Source organism: Geotrypetes seraphini, chromosome 9 (genome assembly GCF_902459505.1).
Source record: "Geotrypetes seraphini chromosome 9, aGeoSer1.1, whole genome shotgun sequence".
Taxonomy (NCBI): domain Eukaryota; kingdom Metazoa; phylum Chordata; class Amphibia; order Gymnophiona; family Dermophiidae; genus Geotrypetes; species Geotrypetes seraphini.
The window spans coordinates 78,986,075-79,008,306 of record NC_047092.1 but is presented as its reverse complement, the minus strand read 5'-3'; the positions used below and the strand labels follow the sequence as shown (position 1 = coordinate 79,008,306).

The window sequence follows — 22,232 nt, the reverse complement described above, 5'->3', positions numbered from 1 at the left end:
CATGACAGCTCATAGTACAGTCCCTAATACTAGGCCTATCTCCCCTGCCCTGCAACAATAACAAAACAACTACAAACAATCCAAAACACAGCACTAAAACTCATCTACTCATTGAAGAAACATGACCACATTACAGAAGCACATCTCAAATCGCATTGGGTTCCAATCCCAGCAAGAATACAATTTAAATTTTACTGTCTACTATTTAAGACTTTATACGGAAACAGTCCAAACTACCTGAACAACCGCCTCATCCATAACACCTCAACCAGACATAGGAAAACTCACACCCCATTCTCATACCCCCCAATTAAGGAGATCAAATGGAAAAAAACTATATGATGGCTTTATAGCCACTCAAGCAGCCAAACTAGATAACCAAATCGCCAATCTACTGACAGCATCCCTAGACTACAAAACTTTTAGAAAAAAAAATAAAGACCATACTCTTCAAGAAACCCCTGAAAAAGAAATAACACCACAAGTATCAAACACCGCCTCTTACTAAAGCCAACTACCCTAAACAAATAGCCATACTCATTTCTTACTCTCATTGAAAATGACCAAATTTCTTTTTGGTAAGATCTTTTTGTAATACTTCCTTGATAATTCTTTTGTAATCCGCCTTGAACTGCAAGGTAATGGCGGAATAGAAATCCCTAATGTAATGTAATGTAACAATAATTTACAATATAGACATGACAATAAAACATATGCACTAAATTGGCAGCCTAACTCTCACTCACCTCTCCTCCAAACTACAATATATTCTACAACTCTACTCTAAAACTAAAACTGCTTGCAATGAATTTTTTATTATTATAACTAATAGCAAGCAAAGCAGAAATGATCTCTGGATTACAACTGAAAGCTCTGATAAACGAATGAATCAGGATATGCCAACATCCCTGAAAATCTTTCCATCAAGAGAGAACTAAGAGCTCCTAGAAGAGAGTTCTGTTGGAACTGGTTCTATCAAAACTTTAATTCAAGAAAATGCTTCTAATATTAATGCTCTTCAATCAGAAGTTACCAATCTCTTTTTCTTGTACAATCCTGCTGTTTTCATGGACTAGTGGGTTATTTTCCTATGGGCACCAGACAGCTTATAGGGAGTTCATTATACAGTATCTTGCATCCCTTCCCCTCGTATCTCAGGACTGCCCTCGATGAGTCCATATTTTTTTTCCTACAAGCCAGACTGTTGGAGCTTGTCTTTTTTGCTCATCTTTATTTTTCTTTAACTTCAGTATTTTTCTTTGTGAATTCCTTCCCCCACAGGATCGGTGGCAGGAGGAATTGGATACTCCTCCTGCCGAGGGATGCTTTGCTGTGTGTGTGTGTGGGGGGGGGGGTAGCGTCAGAAGGAATAGGGCATTCCTGCCATGGACAGTTGGGGGGGTAGTTAGAGGATTCAAGGGAGTGGGCATCCCTCCTGCTGGCCAACTTGGAAGGAGGGATTCGGGGGTTCACTGTCACTCAGTTGATCGCAGCAGGGCGATTCCCTTGCCATGATCAGCTCAGTGACAGTGCAATTCTTTAAATGGTGCTTGTGACATGGATGCCAGTTAGAGAATCGGGGTGGTTAGATGGGGTTAGGCGTCTGTCCATTAGGTCAGACACAATTCTGTATAGGATGCCCTTGTGCATATCTCAAAAGCCGCTTAGGCGGCTAATGAGACCAGGCATCCTATACAGAATCAGAACCTTTGAGCTTTAAGGTGATCGATAGCAGTTAGGCGCTGGTCTTTGACCAGAGGGCCACCGCGTGATCGGACTGCTGGGTATGATGGACCACTGGTCTGACCCAGCAGCGGCAATTCTTATGTTCTTAAGTTGTAAAGGATTTAAATCTCCTGGACTCTTTTGTGGCAGATGAAATTTAATGTGGACAAATGTAAAGTGATGCACATTGGGAAGAATAACCTGAATCACAGTTACTGAATGCTAGCGTTCACCTTGGGGTTAGCGCCCAAGAAAAGGATCCGGGTGTCATTGTAGATAATACGATGAAACCCGCCCAATGTGTGGCAGCGGTCAGAAAAGTAAACAGGATGCTAGGAATTATTTTTAAAAAGGGATGGTTAACAAGACTAAGAATGTTATAATGCCCTTGTATCGCTCCATGATGTGACCTCACCTGGAGTACTGTGTTCAATTTTGGTCTCCTTATCTCAAGAAATATATATTGGCACTAGAAAAAGTTCAAAGATGAGTGACCAAGATGATAAAGGGGCTGGAACTCCTCTCGTTTGAGGAAAGACTAAAAAAGTTAGGGCTCTTCAGCTTGGAAAAGAGATGGCTGAGAGGAGATATGATTGAAGTCTACAAAATCCTGAGTGGAGTAGAACAGGTTCAAGTGGATCAATTTTTCACTCCATCAAAAGTTACAAGTTACAGTGAAATACTTTTAAAACCAATAGAAGGAAATTTTTTTTCACTCAGAGAATAGTTAAGCTCTGGAACGTGTTGCCAGAGGTTGTGGTAAGAGTGGATAGCATAGCTAGTTTTAAGAAAGGTTTGGACAATTTCCTGGATTAAAAGTCCATAGTCTGTTATTGAGAAAGGGGAAGACACTGATTGCCCTGGATCGGTAGCATGGAGTCTTGCTACTCCTTGGGTTTTGGCCAGGTACCAGTGACCTGGATTGGCCACCATGAGAACGGGCTACTGGGCTTGATAGACCATTGGTCTGACCCAGTAAGGTTATTCTTATGTTCTTATGAAAGAAGCAACTAGCAGGGAGGTAATACTCCGCAGAATAGCACTTGGTCGCTCTTCAATGAAGGCTCTTGACAAAGTAGTCAAAAAGCAAGGAGTTAACACTCCAAACGAAGATCAGGCTTGTCCATACACTCATTTTCTTTGTGGTCAGTTACGGATGTGAAAGCTGGACACTACAGAAACAAAACAGAAAGAAAATTGACTCATTTTAGCTTTGGTGCTGGAGAAGGATTTTAGACATGTCGTGGACTGACAGAAGAACTAACAAATCGATTCTGGAAGAGATCAAACCAGCTATGTCACTTGAAGCCCAGATGATGAAATTATGACTGTCTTATTTCGATCACATCATCAGAAGAGAGAGATCACTGGAGAAGGGCATCATGTTTGGGAAGATCGAAAGAATCAGGTGAAGAGGGCGACATGCAATCACATGGCTGGACACGTTGAAAACAACCATGGCAGACTAGCACAATCTGATTTCTTTTTAGATCCACAATTCATCAAGTCGCTAGGACTCAAATATGAGTCATTGGCACCTAACAACAACAGATGGCATAACAGGGTTTAAATAAGATTTGAATAAGTTCCCAGAAGAACCTTTTTTAAGATAAACCTGGGATATTCTTAGGATAAGCAGCATAAAATCTGTTTTACTCTTTTGGGATCTTGCTATGTTCTTATGACCTAGATTGTTGAAATAGGATACTAGGTTTGATGAACCTTCAGTCTGTTCCAGTATGCAAAGCTTATATACTTATGTACCGTAAACCATCTTTCTGAAACAGAGTGATTATGCATGTGCATCCAAAATTTCTACCAAAAGTAGTATTGAATTTTTGTTTAAATCAATGCAGTGTCATACCAGCTTAAAAAAACCTTTTTACCTTTGGTTATATAAAGCTTTGTAAAAGTCTTCTGTATATTTTTTACAGTTTGCTGTCTGAAAAATGCAATTCCAAATATGTTAAGATGTTTTTCACTGATCTATATAACATAATAAGTGTTCAAAGTGAAAAAGGAATCGTCAAAAAGTAATTAGAAGGTTGAGACCACATAAGCCTTTCTACCCTTTGCCTCTGTAAATTCAAAATTGCTCAATTTCCAAAAATTGCCATAGTAGGTTAGTCCATCTGTTTTCACACAAGCAGCGAGATTAGACCGCCAACTCTCTACTTTGCTGATAGCGACCCCTGACTACAGAAGATTTAGAAAAGAAATAAAAACCATACTATTTAAAAGATCCCTGATACCCAACAATCAAAACCAACCTAACGCCTCCCTACTCTCTAAAACAACCTAACACCACAAGAACTACTTCATCCCTATGAACCAAGTTGTCTACTCCCTAACTATTCTATAATTCCTCTGGAAATGGCCAGATAGATCCTTTTTGTAATCCGCCTTGAACTGCAAGGTAACGGTGGAATAGAAATCACTAATGTAATGTAATGTAGTTGAGCTATCTGAATATTCCTGAATAATGAAACAAGCTATTTCTTATGTGAAGTGATTTGAAGCAAAGACATAACATGCCAAACATGGAGCTACCCAAGGAACTCTGGAATAAAGTTATTCAAAGATACAAGAAAGACTGTAAAAACATTTCAGGAAATGTGACGATCCCTTCTGACACTATCAGGTTCATCATCATTAAAATAGAGACTGTTTAGCACCACCGAGACACTGCCTTGTTCAGACTATCCCTCTAGAGATGGTAGCCATAGGTTAAGGAAACTGCTGCAGAAGATCACTGTAAGGGTTAGGTTATTTAACAATAAACTCCTGAGGTTTCTGGCTGAAATTGGGGAAAAACTGACTGTTCAATAATTTCAAGAATGCTCTACAAATATGGCTTCTATGAGAAGGTAGCAAGAGAGAAACCAATGCCGAAGAAAAATCATAGCATAGCATTTGCAGGGAAACAGTTGAGAGGCATTGCACACAAGTGAGCGAAGGTTTCGTGGACTAATGAGACCAAAATGGAACATTTTGATTTCAATTCTAAATGATGTATGGCATGAATCACAGCACATAATCCTGCTAATACATGGTGATAAGAGCAGTGGCGCAAAGAAACATGATGGTAAATAAAGGCCAAATGGTCCATCCAGTCTGCCCATCCACAGCATCCACTATCTCCTCCTCTCTCTAAGAGGTCTCGCGTGCCTGTCCCACACTTTCTTGAATTCAGACACAGTCCTTGTCTCCACGACCTCCACTGAGAAGACTGTTCATGCATCTACCACCGTTTCTGTAAAAAAGCATTTCCTCAGATTATTGAGCCTATCACCTCTTAACCTCATTTGATGCCCTCTCACTCTGGAGCTTCCTTTCAATTGAAAGAGACTTGCCTCATGTATTTATGCCTCATATATATATTTAAACATCTCTTATCATATCTCCCTGTTCCTGCCTGTGAAGATCAAAGGAAAGATGTATGGTGCAAAATATGGGCAGAACTTGGAAGAAAACCTAATGTAGTCTGTCATAGTCTTGTAGCTATGGAGAAGGTTCAACTTTTAGTGGTACAATGATGCCAACCACCAAGCAGGAGCAACAATGGAATGGCTCAGCAAGAGTAAAGTGAATGTCCTTGAGTGACCTAGTCACATTTCAGACCTGAACCCAAAATAAAATCTAAGGTAAGATATTGAAGGCTGCAATCCAGTTTGAAAGAATTTAAGCTATTCTATCAAGAAGAGAGGACAAAACTGCACCATCTCTCTGTGCAAAATCAGTAGACGCTTCTAATCTACTGTCGCCTATTACTGCTGCACAAAGGACTTTCACTAAGTATTGCATCAAGGGGTCTGAAGATTTATGTAGTCAAGACATTTTGATTTCATATTCTTAATTATGATTTTTGAACTTATTGTTTCATAGTGGATCAATTAAAAAAACCAACTTCCTAGTTAAGTGAATTTTGAATTCTACCAGGTCTAACTGTTGCAGATGAGGAATTATCTGTATAGATTTTCTCATACATATATTCCTGATTCTATTTTAGAAGAATGAAGTAAAAGAATGTCTTAGGGGTCCTTTTACAAAGCCACGCTAGCGGCTTTATCGCACGCACTGGATTAGCGCACACTAGCTGGAAATCTACCGCCTGCTCAAAAGGAGGCAGTAGCGGCTAATATGAGCGGCAGTTTAGCGCGTGCTATTGCGCGCGTTAAGACCCTGGCACGGCTTTGTAAAAGGAGCCCTTAGTGCTGGTTGTGATTAGCTGAGTAAATTACCTCCCATGTACTAAATATCTATGATTTATAAATATCAAATAGCCTGAGATCTTTGTACTTTGACTGTGTGGATACCACTTAGAATCAAAAGAAGGCATTGAATATGCACTTTATAGTTCAGTTTATATCTGGCTTATGTAGGCCAGTGTTTCAATTACTGCATAATCATTTAACTGTTTTAAACACAGGGGTTGAGAATGTGGAACGTGTGTTATTCACTGTCATCCAGGGGGCTGTAGAATACCCAGATCCTATTGCACAAAAAACCTGCTTTGTTATTCTATCCAAGCTGGTTGAACTTTGGGGTAAGTTTTTAATTTTAAAACAATTGTGAATGCTTGTTTTATTGTTAATAGCAGCTTAACAAAATACTCCCATTTATTCTGACAGGAGGCAAGGATGGACCGGTAGGATTTACGGATTTTGTCTACAAGCACATTATACCTGCCTGTTTCTTAGCACCTTTAAAACCTACCTTTGATTTAGCAGATGCTCAGACAGTATTGGTATGTATTTTATGTTAAAACAATTTTTATTGAACCTTTCAAACAGCGGAAATACAGTACAACAACAGTAAATTGAGGTACAGAAAACAATAGCTAAGATACATTTGTATCAAATCTCCCCCTGTTTCCCCCATCCCCTCCAATCCCAGCCACCAGCCCCCCTTCCAATCCCCAAATCCAGAATTCAGAGCACAATTGCCATAGTCAGTGGGCTCGGGTTCTGATAGCCCACCAAAAATAGGAAAATCTCCCACATCCCCCAGTGCTAGCATGTAGTATAAATACAATGAGAAAAGAAAAGAACTAATGAGCAAAAAAAAAAAAGGGTGGGGCATCTCTCCTCTCGTACCCATGCCCCCCCCTCCCCATGGTGCCCATCCCCAGAGACAGGAACATTATAAAGAGTTCAAAATATCACTCCGGCTTTTCGGCAACAGGGACTGAATATAGGGATCAACTCTATCAAAAAAAAATGCAGGAAGAGTAGGTTCCTTTAAATTCAATCCCAAAATATATACCTGCTCACTTATTTTATCAAAATATAACTAGTGGTTTCAAATCCAGTACCAAGCATTACATTTAAAAAAGGAAGAAAAAGCCTCAGATCCCCGTCCTCAGTCAGAACTGAAGGACTAGAAGGGGTAGATACCTCACCAGCTTCTAAAAAACCTCCTCATATGCTTATTGTATGCTTTAAATCTCGATTCTGATGGTAGTTAGACTTAGACTTTAAATAAAGCACAGTTCTGTACTTTAATGATTCAAATATAATGAATGACTTAGGCAGCAGTTACTTATCTTTTTACTGCTTCACAAATCAGTACGAGAACAAAAGCGGACATAATGATGAAGTTGCTTATAAGTCAGAAAATCCCCCACCGATCAATCACAGAGCAAGCAGAGATCAGTCCAAGATATCATAGAACCATCAGCACACAAGATATGGCTCATTAATGTAAGACCGCATGTTGTCAATCGCTGGAAACTTGCATTTTCCATACCTGGTTGGAACGGTAAATTGCCTTGGATAGTCAAATATCTAGAGACTCTAGCATCCCCTTTCCAGACTCTAAGTAAGTAAGACCAAATCATCTGCAAGGACTGCACCAACTGCCCTTAAAAGGTGGGGGCCGGCAGCCGAGAATGTGTTATCTGTACTAAAGATAGAATATGCTAGGAAGCAAAAAAGACCACCTCTAAGGCTTTAGGGGTAAAATGATGATGATCCGAAAAACAATCACCCAGATTTTGCATTAGGCAAATCAAGTTGTACAGACGGAGATGTCCTTGGGCCCACAAAACCATCAGAAACTGCAAGGCTACCAGAGGCTTCTTCCCCTTCCAGCAGAATCGAGAAAGCATAGAGTATAGTTTACCAATATCCCTTTTCAGAAGCCAGATGGGTGGAAGCTGTAATGTATAAAACCACTTAAGAAAAAGGATCCTACCATGTAATGATATAGGGAGAGGTGACCAGTGAGCAAAGCACTCATCTGTGTACTTCAGTAAAAGCTCAATATAAATCATGTACCATAACGATCTAAAATGGAATACAGAAATTGCCAGGAAACCCTGTCAAATGCCTTCTCAGCATCAAAAATAATCAAAAGAGAAGGAAGTTGTGCACGCTCAACATATTCCAAAGTGGCCAGGATAGTTCTCAAGTTTTTAACACTAACACGTCCCTGGACAAAACCCACCTGAGGACTAGCTATTAAATCAGGTAAACATCTGGCCAGTATATTGGCCAGTATCTTAGCAAATAGTTTCACAGTCTGAACTGTGTTGAGGGAGTCAGGGAGTCGACTACCTTGCACTGCGGCCGTAAAAGCATCCGCAAATAATAATAACTTTATTCTTTTATACCGCCAAGTACTGGAGCTACTGTGGTTTGCAAGAGTTTGTAAAATTCCATGTGGAAAACGTACGGGCCAGGAGCTTTCATCAAGGGCCCATTCTATATCACTCCCTCCACCTCAGTAATCGGGGCATTAAGTGAATCTTTGGACTGTTCCAATAAGCCAGGTATGAGTAGACTATCTAGATACATCCCTATCCATCAAATCCTATTGTTGCATATAAAGAGTCTTGTAGTATTCATAAAAGACAGTATTTACCTCCATATCCGTCCTGCTCATATATCCACTAAATGTATAGGCTTGCAAGATTTTGGTAGGTCCTTTGGCTTGGTGTACGGTTCTTGCCAAAAGTTTCCCCTGATGATTCCCGTGACGGTAGAATTGATATTTATAATACGCTAACAATTTCTTAGTCCTCTCGTGCAGCAGCTCTTAAAGTGCATATTGAGATGCTAAGAGTTCTTAAATAACAAGAGTTGGAGGTAGGAGTCCTCCCATAGAGCCTCCGAGTAGAGCAGCGCTGTCTCTCGAGACGCAAGATCTCCCAGTCCCTAGCCCAACGTTGATGGCTGGCATAAGCCAGGATCTCCCCCATAACACCTCCTTTGCCGCCTCCTGATAAAGAACTGGGTCAACACAGTGTTATATATTATGGGCTTGAAACTCTAACCATTTTTTATTCAGAAATTCCTGAAATTTCAAAGCCTTATATAAGTGAAATGGAAATTGCCAGCGAAAGGAGCCTGGAGCAACAGCAAAATAAATGAGATCATGGCATGATCAGAAACGTCAGAAGATCCAATGTCAGCACGTTCAAGCACTAGAGAAAAGACCTGAAGTCACCCAGGAAGCACAAGATGGGAAACCTCACTTTGGGGCCCTCATTATTTAAATAGCCAGTACATGTACTTTCACATAATTAGTCCAAGGAGCCCCCCGATCATCCCACACACCAGAGAAAGGCAAAACGATCTCAGTTTAGAAGCCAACAAGAACCTCTGAACAAAACTGAGTCGGGGTGCTGAATCTTTGTACCATAACGATCTAAAATGGGGTGCCGACAACGACTGTGGATATTGTAAGCTTCTGTGGCTACTGGAAAGAAATGGACCTGTCCGTCAAAGTGCACCCGAAGGCACGCTGAGTATACCAACACGAATTGAACTTTCTTCTGAAATAGCAGATTGCAGGCAGGGGTAAATTCCTTTCGTTTTGCTTGTAGAGCGGAAAAGTAATCTTGAAAACATAGGCTTTTAGAATTCTCATGCATCAGAGCGTATAGCCTGTAGGATATCTTGCTTTTATAGAAACATAGAAGATGACGGCAGAAAAGGGCCATAGCCCATCAAGTCTGCCCACTCTAATAACCCCAGCCCCTTGAATTTACCCCCCTAGAGATACCACATGTGTATCCCATCTACATTTTTACCCCCTAGAGATCCCACATGTGTATCCCATTTCCTTTTAAAATCCGGCACGCTGCTGGCCTGAATCACCTGAAGTGGAAGTTCATTCCAACGATCGACCATCCTTTCGATGAAGAAGAACTTCCTGATGTCGCCATGAAATTTCCCACCCCTGATTTTCAGTGGATGTCCTCTTGTGGCTGAGGGACCTTTAAAAAAGAAGATATCATCCTCCACCTCAATACGGCCGGTGATATATTTAAACGTCTCTATCATGTCTCCTCTCTCTCTCTACGTTCTTCGAGTGAGTATAGCTGCAATTTATTCAGCCTTTCCTCATACGGGAGGTCTTTGAGTCCCGAGACCATCCTGGTGGCTATTCTTTGAACCGACTCAACTCTCAGCACATCTTTTTGGTAATGTGTCCTCCAGAATTGTACACAATATTCCAGATGAGGCCTCACCATGGACCAGTGTTCCCGCTAAGCTGCGCTGGCGTGCGCTGGCGCACAAAATATTACATCGCAGCGCACAAGTTTCTCGTCACAGCGCACGGCGTACGGCAGATGGCAGGGCGGCGAGAGGAGAATCGGGCGAGTTGGCTCATAACTTGCTGGCGCCCGAGCTCACAGCGAAAAAAGTTTGCTCACAACACCCGCCCGCTTAGAGGGAGCACTGCATGGATCTGTGCTGAATTCAACAATTTGAAAATAACTGTTCTTGCCTGAGAGCTGGGCTCTCCCATTGGACTCAATCAATGTGCTCTTGAGTCTCACGGGACCATGTATTGTAGGCAGAGACAAAGTACATTATATCCATGATTCTAAAAAGGAATGGAGCTCACTATCCTTAACAGTCTTCGGTAGTCCCACAAGTCTCAAATTCCCACGTTGCGATTGATTTTAAAAATCATCAATTTTTGATTCCAACACAGAAACTTGGGCGCAGAGGCGCTGATGTTCTCCCTCCTGTTCTTGTCCTCCAAAGTAGCCAAGTGTTGTTGATATGAGGCAAAATCCCCATAGAGAGGTTCCAATATTGTATCCACAGTGTCAAGTTTATCTACTATAGGTTAAAGCTTAGTAGTGAGGGAGCCCTCCAAAAGCACAGGACCACTCTGCCTTTCGCCCCTCCCCCCCTCCTTTCCCACAGAAATACAATAGGCAACCCAAGTATACATTCCAGGAAACACAAATCACCAAGTCATAGATTATTCAGATTCTGACTGCGGCTTCTTGGAGTCAGGACATTCAGATGAGTCCACACTTGAAGGAAAGTTTTATGTCTATTCCGGCAACCAGCCACAGTTTTCGCCTCCCACCGCATCAGGGTATACAGTTTATTCTTCCAATACCATATAGAGGGGGACTAGTCAGACAGCCAATGATTCATAATACATTTCTTTCCTACTATATAACACTTGCTCAAAAACAATTTCTCCTGAGCTGGATACATATTTAACAAAGTAAAATGACAGAATAACATAACAGGTGCCAAGAGAGAGATGGCGGTGTTCAAAATTGTACTCAAAAAGGTAGCCACTTCCCGCCAGAAACCCTGGATGGTTGAACACGCCTACAGACTATGCACATAGGAGTTCGCTGCTGCATGACATTTTATACAAAGCTGTGTGTCTATACATCCCATATGATAAGCCTGGCTTTGGGGGACATAAGCCCTCAACATAGTACGATAATGTCACTCTTGTAATTCTGCATTTCCCACCACCCTCGGTACACCCTTAAGTGCCCTCATCAGTACAGGTAGGGTTAATTTCCAATTGAAATCCCTCTGCCAATGCTGAATTACTCCAGAGAAATTCTCAGAAGGTTGTAACTGAAGCAAGCCCTTATGGAAATAGGAAACCGATATTCTGGTCTCTGTGGATGCATCCAGAAATTCCTCAAATCGGACCCCAAAGTCCCAGGACAGAGAACCCCTCTAGGAGGAACCCCATGTAATGCCAAATTTGTTGATAAGCATAGTGCGTCACCAAAGCTGGAATCTCTCTAGCAAGCAAATCCTCATATGAAAGCAATGTACCCCCCTCTTGCAAAATATGACATAATTGGAAAATACCCCTGCTCCGCCACTAGCTGAATATAGAAGGCGCAAGCCCTGGTGGAAAAGTGGCATTACCCACAAATGGCATGAACACACTAAGATGTGGATCCTGCCCCCAATAATAATGAACATGGTTCTACACTGCCCAAAGGGGACAGAACAACACGCTCCTCCGGGTGGGCTGAGAGACATCTTTAAGCCGTGCATGCAAAAGGTACAGCAAGCGTAAAGGGTAAAAATAGTCTTTCTCGAATGTCACATCAGTAAAGAGATCTGTGTCCAACACCCAGTTGTGGATATGGCATAAAATACAAGCTTGATTATAAAGCCTGAGATCCGGTATACCCAAGCCCAGTGTCCCCTAGCCCAGTGTCCCACCATGTTAGCCCACCTAAGCTTAGGCTTCCTCCCTCCCCAAAAGAACCAGAGAGCAAGGAGTTGAGGGCTTGAATGTCTTTCTTCAAAAAGTGTAACACATACACTGAAGCAAGTATGGTAAAACCAGTTATGCTGATATCGCCGATGAGTGTAACTGAACTTCAAACACCAAAACACCCAAACCAATCAGTGCCAAATGGGGTATGAATAACATCATGAGTTCACAGATGACTCCTAACAGGCTATCTTACTTAGAAAAAATACTGGAAATTTCATATATTCAGACTTTTAAATTTAGCAAAAGTACTTAGCCTCAGGCCCCTCCCTGGTGCATCCCAGAAACCACTGGGAAGGGGAAGTCCCGCCATTTTGGAGTGGTGGGCCTACCAGCCAGAGGGTGAGGGGTGCTGGGGGTTCTGCTGGTTAGGGGGGTCTACCAGTTAGGGTGGGTGGTGGTGGGGGCTCTGGAAGGGTGTATCACCGGTTGGGGGTCAGTTCTGAGGCAGTGGCGTCAGGAGGGAGTGGGCATTCTTCCTACCAGGGGATTTGTCAGGGTTGAGGGGGTGGCAGCAGGAGGGAGTGGGCTTCCCTCCTGCCGCAGACATTTGCGGTGGCTTTAGGGGTGGTGGCGGGAGGGAGTGGGCTTCCTTCCTGCCAGCCAACTTCAACGGGGTGGTTCCCTGCTGCGGCCACTCAGCTGATTGCTGCAGGGAGATTTCCTTCCTGCAATCAGTTGATGGCAAGGGACGGGAATTGAAGTAGTTAGGAAGGATTAGGTGTATGTCCATTAGCGATTCTCTATAGCAGATTTCCAACCCTAAAATGGAGGACCACCAGGCCAGTTGGGTTTTCATGATAGCCCTAATGAATATGCATGGAGCAGATTTGCATGCCTGGCACCTCTATTATATGCAGATTGCATGCCTGGCATCTCCATTATATGCAGATCTCTCTCATGCATATTCATTAGGGCAATCCTGAAAACCCGACTGGCCTGGTGGTCCTTCAGGACAGGGTTGGGAACCACTGTTCTATAGGACACCAGTCTGCGATTCTCAGCTGCTTCTTAGGCGACTGCTGAGACTAGCGTCCTATACAGAATTTTCCCCATATTGTATATATCTGTCTTTTCTAAATTAATATTGTAAGGCAGGGGTTCTCATCCTAGTCCTTGAGGTACACTTGGTCAGTCAGGTTTGCAGGATCTCCCCTCATAAAACATGAGATTAATTTGTATGCAGCATGTCATTATCGTACTGAACCTCTACCAGCTGCATATATATATATATATATATTTTTTTTCTCTTATGTATTTATGTTAAAAATTTCTATGCCACATAAATCAAGCAAACAAAAATGCAAGCATAAAACATCTGTGCTGCTGTTTATTCATGCATATCAATTGACCAGTTTGCATTGCACATGTACATTTCAGATTATGTTGGATCCCTAATGCAGGCAGACATTCCTAAAAACATAACCTGTGTCAGGTCCTTTGGGATGTAATTATTTTCAATAAATATTTTGCTTACTATGTTGAGATCATCACAATAGGTTTGGTCACCTCTGCTCCTTTTTTTGTGTAGTTAGTTTTTTCCTCTTTGTTTTTGTGGATCAATTTATAAGCACCACCTCCATTGTATGTAAATCTCTCTCATACATAATCACTGTGAGTATCCTGAAAACCTAACTGACTAGGAGTAACCTGAGGACTGGGTTCAGAAACAATGCTCAAAAGGGTAGTTCTGTAATTGAGTACCTCCATTAAAGTGACCTGAAGCCACATGGAAGTAGTTTCTTCTAAAACAAAATCCAGGCACCTAAGTTCTATCACAGAATGATAGCATAACCTGGTTTCAGCACACCTAATATCTTGGCATCACACTTAAGCCAACCATAAATCTGGTGTAAGTGCAGAATACATGTAAATGTGGCAGCAACACATGTAGGAACCCATATTCCTAACAAAAAAAGAAGACCCAAATTTCCACAGGAGAAAAGGGGCAAACCAAGTAAACAAGACTGTGGAAATCCAATGTTTTTGATGCTGTTTTTATTCAGTAAATCCTTTTAAAATACAAAATCCACATTTGTCATAGAGGGACCCAACACGGGCTGTGTTTCGGCAAAACACGCCTACCTCTGGGATCCTATGGTGTAAATTGGATTTGAATGAATGTGTGATAATAAGATATGGTGAATAATTAATAGTAAATGGTGCCAAGTAAGAAGTGTATATTTTTAAAAATACTAGTGGGCAGATCACAGTGATTGTGCTGGTGGATAAATAAAGAAATGACATGTGTTCACTAGAGCAAATGCCATGTGATCTAGTGGAGTGATAGACCGCTATGGATATGAGCATATAAGAATAGAACATGCAAAATACTAATATGTGTTCACATATGACTAAAAATAATACAAAATACCGCAGTGCGCCTCATCTTTGGCCTAAAGAAATGGGAACATGTCACCTCTTTCTACCACCAACTACACTGGCTACCATTTGAATCTAGAGTTCTTTTTAAATTCGCATGCTTCTGCTACAAATCGGTTAACGGTTCTTCTCCAAGTTACATAAATACCCACTTTAACCTTTATTGCAACAACAGGACATCACGCAGAACTCAACTGTTCGCCTTCCCTTCGCCAAAACACTGTCCTCTCAAAAGATTCCTCGATAGAACTTTCGCCTTCCAAGCAGCCAAGTCGAACCCATGGCTAGCCCAGATGATACTCGAGGCCCCCACTTACCTTGCCTTCAGAAAACTACTAAAAACTTACCTATTCAGCAAACACGACCCTTAATATTCCCTTCACCCCACATAACACTTGCCCCACCCCTGCCCCCTTCCTCCTTCACCAGACCCTCCCCTTTTTCCCACTCTCTACTTCCCTTGTCTAGTTTGATCAAAGCTGCAATTTCTGTTAAATTGTTGTAAATCTTCCCCTCATTGCAGACTGTTGTAAATCGCTGTAATTTCATTGCTGACTGCTGTAAATCGTTGTAATTTATCGTAAATCTGCTTGTAATTTGCTGTAAATCTGCTTGTAATTTTGTTGTAAATCTGCTTGTCAATGCAGGTCATTTGCTAATTAATGTAAACCGCCTAGAACTCGCTGGGTATGGCGGTATATAAGAATAAAGAATAATAATAATAGGGACCTATGTAATATAACTCAATAATAAATAATTATAAATTACTTTGCCACCGAGCAAATGAAATGATGAAATGAGATGTGAAGATGACAAACGTATATATACACATGAGAGTATGTGTGATATAGCACAATGGTGAGATGCTATACATGCGAAAAACCGTGAGGAAATAACAGAAATGAAAAGTACCTACCAAGATATTAATAACGTAACTTTTGCAAATGTGTAATATCATGAAAAACTTAACCAGCCTTAAGGAAGCAAAGGGGACAAAAACACGTAAGGAACCATAAAATTACATGACATCAAAATGAAAATAAGATAAAACCACATAAACTAAACAAAGTAGTGTATGATGAACATGTAAAATTATATATGAAACTACCAGTTGTAGAGAAAAGAAAAAACCAACAGAGACCTAAGAGACAAACCACTCTGCATCAAGTAGTAATGGCTGAAATATTGAATAAAACTTTATAAACTGATCTAAAACAAATAAAAACTGAGAGTGGCAACTGACAAAAACAATCTATATAAAGAAATAATTGAAAAACTTAAAAAGCATAATATAGCAAACTAAAAAAGCTATACTAGCAGACAAAGGTTTAATACTGTAAGTTGCCACAAAATTCCATTAAAAAACTGAATATCTGCAAAGACATAAAATAAAGAAAAACTATAAATGAAAGCGACTTGCCGTGCACACTTCTTACTAGGCACAATTTACTATTCATTATTCATCATGCACCATAATTTATTACACTCTCATTCAAATCCAATTTATACCATAGGATCCCTGAGGAAGGCGTGTTTTTTCCAAAAGACGGCCCATGTTGGGTCCCTCTATGACAGTGTCTCTCATACTCTTCTCGAACCGGAGCACACTAAAGGTATTGACCACAGCTTGAGGTACCCAGAAGTGCGTGGACGTCGCTGTGATGACATCACCATATGCGTGACATTATCACGTTGATGTCCATGCATGTGCAGAGGCCCTCCAGATGGGCCCTGAGATGCTAGTAGGGGGTGCCAGCAGGGAAAAGGGCCGCAGAGAAGGAGAGGCACTGGCACCAGCTGATTGCCTACAGCAGTGTTTCTCAACTACTTCAAGCTAAGTACTCCCTAAGTCTAACAAATATCAACTGAGTACCCCAAACGCAGACCTCCCTAGGCCCACCCAAGCTCTGCCCCAGATCTCATCCCCTTTACTAATTGTTATGCAATTTTTTCCATTCATTCTTTATATACACACAATATACACAGCAGAATCTCAATGGCCACGAATTTGGTCTTGGAGAATGAGATGTGCAGTGTCTGCATCTATGAGGCAAACTTGGTTCTTTTTGTTGCATAGAGCGTTTTGGACCCCAGTTCGTTTACAAAAGTTAGATTGCTCTAAATCTAATAGATGCTGGCACTGTAATTTGGAAGCGGGGACGTTAGATCATTTACTTTTTTATTGTCCCTGTATTATGATATTTTGGAATTCAATTTGGACTCAAGTAAATTGTCTATTAGAAAACCATGTTGCGTTATCTTATGATACTGTTCTGTATGGTATATCTATGAGGAAAAAAAGTCAAATTTCTTCGCATAATAACAAACTTTTATTGATCATGATAGGGGTCGCCATTCAGCATATTACCAATAATTGGAAAAACTATACTAATCTTAACTATACATTTTGGTGAAACTCATTATGCCATATATATAAGATGGAAAGAGTAATTGCTATGCAGAAAGGGATTTATAATAATTTTATAAAGATCTGAGGGCCATTGGAAAAATATTGTAATGAGTAGACATCATTTTCCTTGGATACTATATGTATACACTGGGGGAGGGGGTGGTTTTAGAAGTATACAATCATTAAGTATTCATAATATGTTTATGATAAGTTTTGTTTGAAATATTTAAGGAAGGGTGGGAGGGAAGGGATATATGTTTTTCTGATGATATTAGAAAGGATTTCAGGTGTTATATAGAAGTTATAAATGATGTATTTCTGTACACTTGTTGTGTGATTTAAAATGAATAAAGAAATTAATTTTAAAAAAAAGATATAAATTCTCAAAACTGACACATTTCAATCACTTTATTGAAAATTAAATCATTTTACCTACCAGCAATCCTCTGCAGGCTGCTATAATTAGCTTTAAAGGTGAGACCGGAAGGCCAGGGGGGAAGCTGGAAGACGCTAGAGAGAAGGGGGAAACATGCAGGCCTTCAGCGAATTGGGCAGCGCATAGGGAAGTCAGCTGGCAGGCGCTTTTCTTCCTCCTCAGTGTGCCGTGGTACACTAGTGTGCCCGGCAAACAGTTTGAGATACACTGCTCTGTGACAAATGTGGATTTTGTATTTTAAAAGGATTTACTGAATAAAAGCAGCATCAAGAACATTGGATTTCCACAGTCTTGTTTACTTAGAACCCATATTCCTCCCATATGTATGCACCTTTGCAAATATGCATTGTTCAAGATACTGTAGGTGCATATTTACATAATATAGGTTGTAATATAGGTATGTATATGCATATACACAAAATGGAATTGTCCAGATCAGAATGATGTGCACTAAAAAAGTGTCCTCCAACTCATCTGGTAATGTGAAGATCTTTATTCCTCCAATATCACAAAGATGCATTCAACGACTCAATGACTCGACATGTACATGTTTCGGCCAACAGGCCTGCCTCAGGAGTCTTAAGAATCATGAATGATGATATTTGAAGAAAGCTGCCACTCACATAGATGTTCGGCACTAGTTGGCAACAGCTGAAATACACGAGATTCAGATGACATTCCTTTTTTGATTTTTGGTCATTTCTATGTGAGTGGCAGCTTTCTTCGAATATCATCATTCGTGATTCTTAAGATTCCTGAGGCAGGCCTGTTGGCCGAAACATGTACATGTTGAGTCATTGAGTCGTTGAATGCACCTTTGTGATATTGGAGGAATAAAGATCTTCACATTATCAGATGAGTTGGAGGACACTTTTTTAGTGCACATCATTCTGATCTGGACAATTTCATTTTGGTTTCTTTGTGTTTGTGGTTTTGTTTTCCCCTTGTTTGTCCTTTCTGTGCATATACACATACACATACAGTACATATATGTGCTATAATTCTAAACATTTAAGCAATAATACTTAGTTTGTAGACTTGCCCTAGTGTACAAAAATGATAACATTGACATTTGTTGTTTTGCCCTATTCTATAATTTTTTTCTATTCTAGAATGTTTAAAAATATTACTAACATGACACGTCTTCTGTTTTTTGTTTATGTTTAAAGAAATATCTACATATCTTTTTCTAGGCTTTATCAGAATGTTCAGTAACAATAAAGACAATTCATCTCAAAAGGGTAAGCATATTGGAGAGACTATTGGCTTGTTAAACAAGTGCATGCTAATGCCATTTATGGAAATTATTTACCACAGGGCCCATTTTACACAAAGCCAGGTTGATAGTGGGAGTTTGCTCCTACCCTTTAATCAGGGCAGTGCAGTCACACTAGACACAAGAGAGGCAAGGCAAAAAAATCACTCCCCATCCATTGTCTCCTCATGGTGCAGTAGGCAGGGTGGGGGTGCTAGGGGACATCTTACCCAAGACACTACTCTAGCTCATGACACTCCTTAGTTTAATAAATATCTTTAAGTTTATAGTTAAGCCAAAGAATTCTTTTAGTTCTGTTGCTTTATCCTGTTGTGATACTTACCAGTGGACTAATATAAAAGATGTTGCAGTACATAGGCTTATGAGATTATGTACCATATATTGTGTGTTCTTTGCAGTTGTGCTGTTGGCATTTGTTTTCAGTGTGCTACACTAAAGCTGACTGAAAATCTGAATGTTATTTATTTCTCCCTTGAAATATTTAAATGGCCATTTACTAACAGTTAATATGTGCTATCAATGATAACTTCATAAAAATAGGGAGATAATCCAAATTTAACTCTATGATGAATATATCCAAAATACTTTCAATCAATCACAGCTCTTATTATAACTAATTACTTTTCTCAAATAATACTAAAACTTTTTGTAAAGTGCTCAGACCACATAACCTTTAATTTGGTGATAACGCCAAACTGTGGTTATGATAGGGACCATCATAGCCTTTACTGTCCCCTGACCCAACCCATAGAGAACCACTTATCTGAGATCTCTGAAGAGTTGGAAATTCAATAACCACAGCTTCACAATGTGCCAGTGCTCAACAGGTGCTCTCAGTGCTATTGTTTGAACTTAAATCCGCGTGTTAAAGCCCATGGCCCCCCGACTCGAGTTTCGGCTCTTCATCAGGAGGGATCACTATTAGGAAGAATCAGACATTTAAAATATTAAAACCTATCATAGACTATCATAACCTTTTCTAACTTTATTTTCATTATCACACTTGTATTGTATATCTCTGTTCTAAATCCTGAATAACTATTTCTTAACTACTAACAAAACATGATATCATGTTAAACAGCATGACCCATTTTATACATGTTAAGTTTTTAAGTGTATCATAAAAGGGTTATGCTTTAGAAAAATCCACATATTCATTGAGGTCCCTGATAGGTAACTCCTACTTCTGGGGGTTCTCCCAAACTTAAATATCAATGCCTTCTAACTAACCAGTTGCTACAACTTGGTCATTGCTCCTCTGATTCACATCAGATCATTCCTGTTTCCTGATGACCTTAGATTAAAATTATTATGTCCTCCTGGGTATAAAGTTTTACATGTACCTTAAGTGGGCCATCAAGGTGGTAGTTTGGTACTAGTGTACAAATCATTCTTCAAGATCAGGTTTTTAGATTCTGTCTACTTTTTCATGGGAGAGCTGATGGTGATCTGTTTGAAGGCTCTTTGTGTTGCATATTGTGTTATATCCCCCAGGAAGATGGTCTATTGCTGATAATAACTTCTAAAAAATTGTTGTAAAGCATACTTTAAATTCTGATTTTCCCTATTAATTGGGGATATAAACCAACACATTGATGACTATCAAATGGGCAAGTTCTTTAGCGCTTTAGAAGCACTAGTCTTTAGATCTTCAGCTGTTCTTCCTACTCATGATAATGAACATCAACTCAAAAGTTTGGCATCAACATCTAGTCCAGATTGTAGTTGTAAGCTCACCTTTAATGCTGCAACTAAGTCTACCTGGTTGGACCATTTTTTGTTTGATTTCTCTCTCCTCTGGAAAGATTATACCAGAATCAATTCAATAAGGCTATTTTCTGTTATTACAGGATTAAGATTGACCCAAGTCTATTCTGGCAGGAAGTTGATAGTCATATTTACATTCTGGTATTTAGCATTGAAAATTTTTTCAGTGATTGGAAATTAACTTACAACAAATCCTGAACATGATAGTCATGTGATAAAATTTGGATACCCCATGAAATATTCAGTACTTTCTTAAGAAATGTTCACATATTGATGTCAAATCTTTTTTTTTTTTTTTTTATTTCTGGAGAAGAAAGTGATATAATTGCAGGTAAACAACAAAATTTTCCTTGATTTATTCATGAAACAAAAGATATCCAAAAAAATGTGTATTCTGAGGAATAAATTAGGACACCCCCCACATATCCTCTCATTTAAAATGGCTCCAATCACACACAGGTGTATCACATCAGGTTCACATGATTAGAACATCGTTATTCAGCATTTTGAAGGAGGTTTGCTCTACTTAAAACTCAGACATTTAGTTTGGTGTGCTCATGATTGCTGCGGTGAGAGTTAACACCATGGTGAGATCAAAAGAGCTGTCTGTGTTTTATTGAATAATCATTGGGTGGGGGAGGGAGAAAATGGTTGGTTATGCATATTTGTAAGTTGAATGTGCTTTTATTTTTTTTTCAATTGAAAAACTTTTATTGAGAAAACACTCCAAACAATACATAGCAATTGCACATGAGGTACAAGAACCAAAATACAAAAAGCAAAATATCACATTCCACGATAACACACAGCAATACAATCAGCTATATAGACATGTGCAAGTCCTACCATCTAAGAATAACACTCTATTATCCCCACCCATACACAATCAATACCCCCCCACCCACCCCCCAGGGACGAACCGCAAAACCCACAGCTTTCAATAAGGTTGAGAACAGTCTATACTAAGCAAAAACCCACCAATTGGGACTAAATGGATATATGAGATCCCCCCAGCTTCACCCACCCAGCACCCCCCCATGACCAGCTCATAGCCCTCGACCACCCCTACCACAAACCCCCACAGAAGCCCGAAATTGACGCCACACGTGGGCATAGCCGTGCAGTTTACCATGCCTCAGAGCCGTTAAGTGATACAGATTCTGCCAAGAGAGCAAACGTTGTTCCACCAAGGCCCACGTGGGAGGAGGCACCTGATTTCACCGAGAGGCAATGGCCAATCGAGCAGCAGTAAAGGCCAATTTACAGAACAAAGCGTCCCCCCGAGCCAAGTCTAATTGATGCCAAAACAATAAGGTGTGTCGCCAATCGGCCGGAATCTGGATATCCAGGATCCGGGACACCCGAGCAAAGACCTCAGTCCAGAATCCACACACCCGTCCACACTGCCACCACATATGCAAATAGGTACCAACCTCCCCGCAGCCCCTCCAGCAAAGCACGCTTGTACCCCCCTGCCAGCGAGCCACAGCTTGAGGGGTATAATACCAACGAAAAAGAACCTTATATCCGTTTTCAATCAACAAAGCGGCTATACCCGCCGAGGAGATCTCAGACCATATGTCGCTCCAAGTGTCCCAGGAAATAGCAGAGCCACAATCATCCTCCCAGGCCGTCATATACGGAAGGGAAGCCCCCAGACCATTAAGGCACCTATATATAGCGGAGAGGACTCACTTCCGAAGCACTGGGCCCAATAATAGCTCAAA

General features: G+C 40.5%; 1 protein-coding gene across 6 annotated transcripts in view; it reads left to right on the top strand.

Moving 5' to 3' along the window:
• Positions 1-22,232, top strand: part of XPOT (exportin for tRNA) — a 324,394-nt gene that overhangs the window by 217,460 nt on the left and 84,702 nt on the right. For 5 of the 6 annotated variants that reach the window (XR_004540576.1, XM_033957684.1, XM_033957681.1 and 2 more), the window contains 3 exons: positions 6,155-6,271; positions 6,357-6,472; positions 18,656-18,703. Coding sequence is in view for 5 of the 6 variants with exons in the window: in XM_033957684.1 (XP_033813575.1) it covers positions 6,155-6,271; positions 6,357-6,472; positions 18,656-18,703 (281 nt within the window). In the remaining variant the exon portion in view is untranslated. The remainder of the gene's footprint in view (positions 1-6,154; positions 6,272-6,356; positions 6,473-18,655; positions 18,704-22,232) is intronic. The other variant, XM_033957683.1, reaches the window with a different exon arrangement.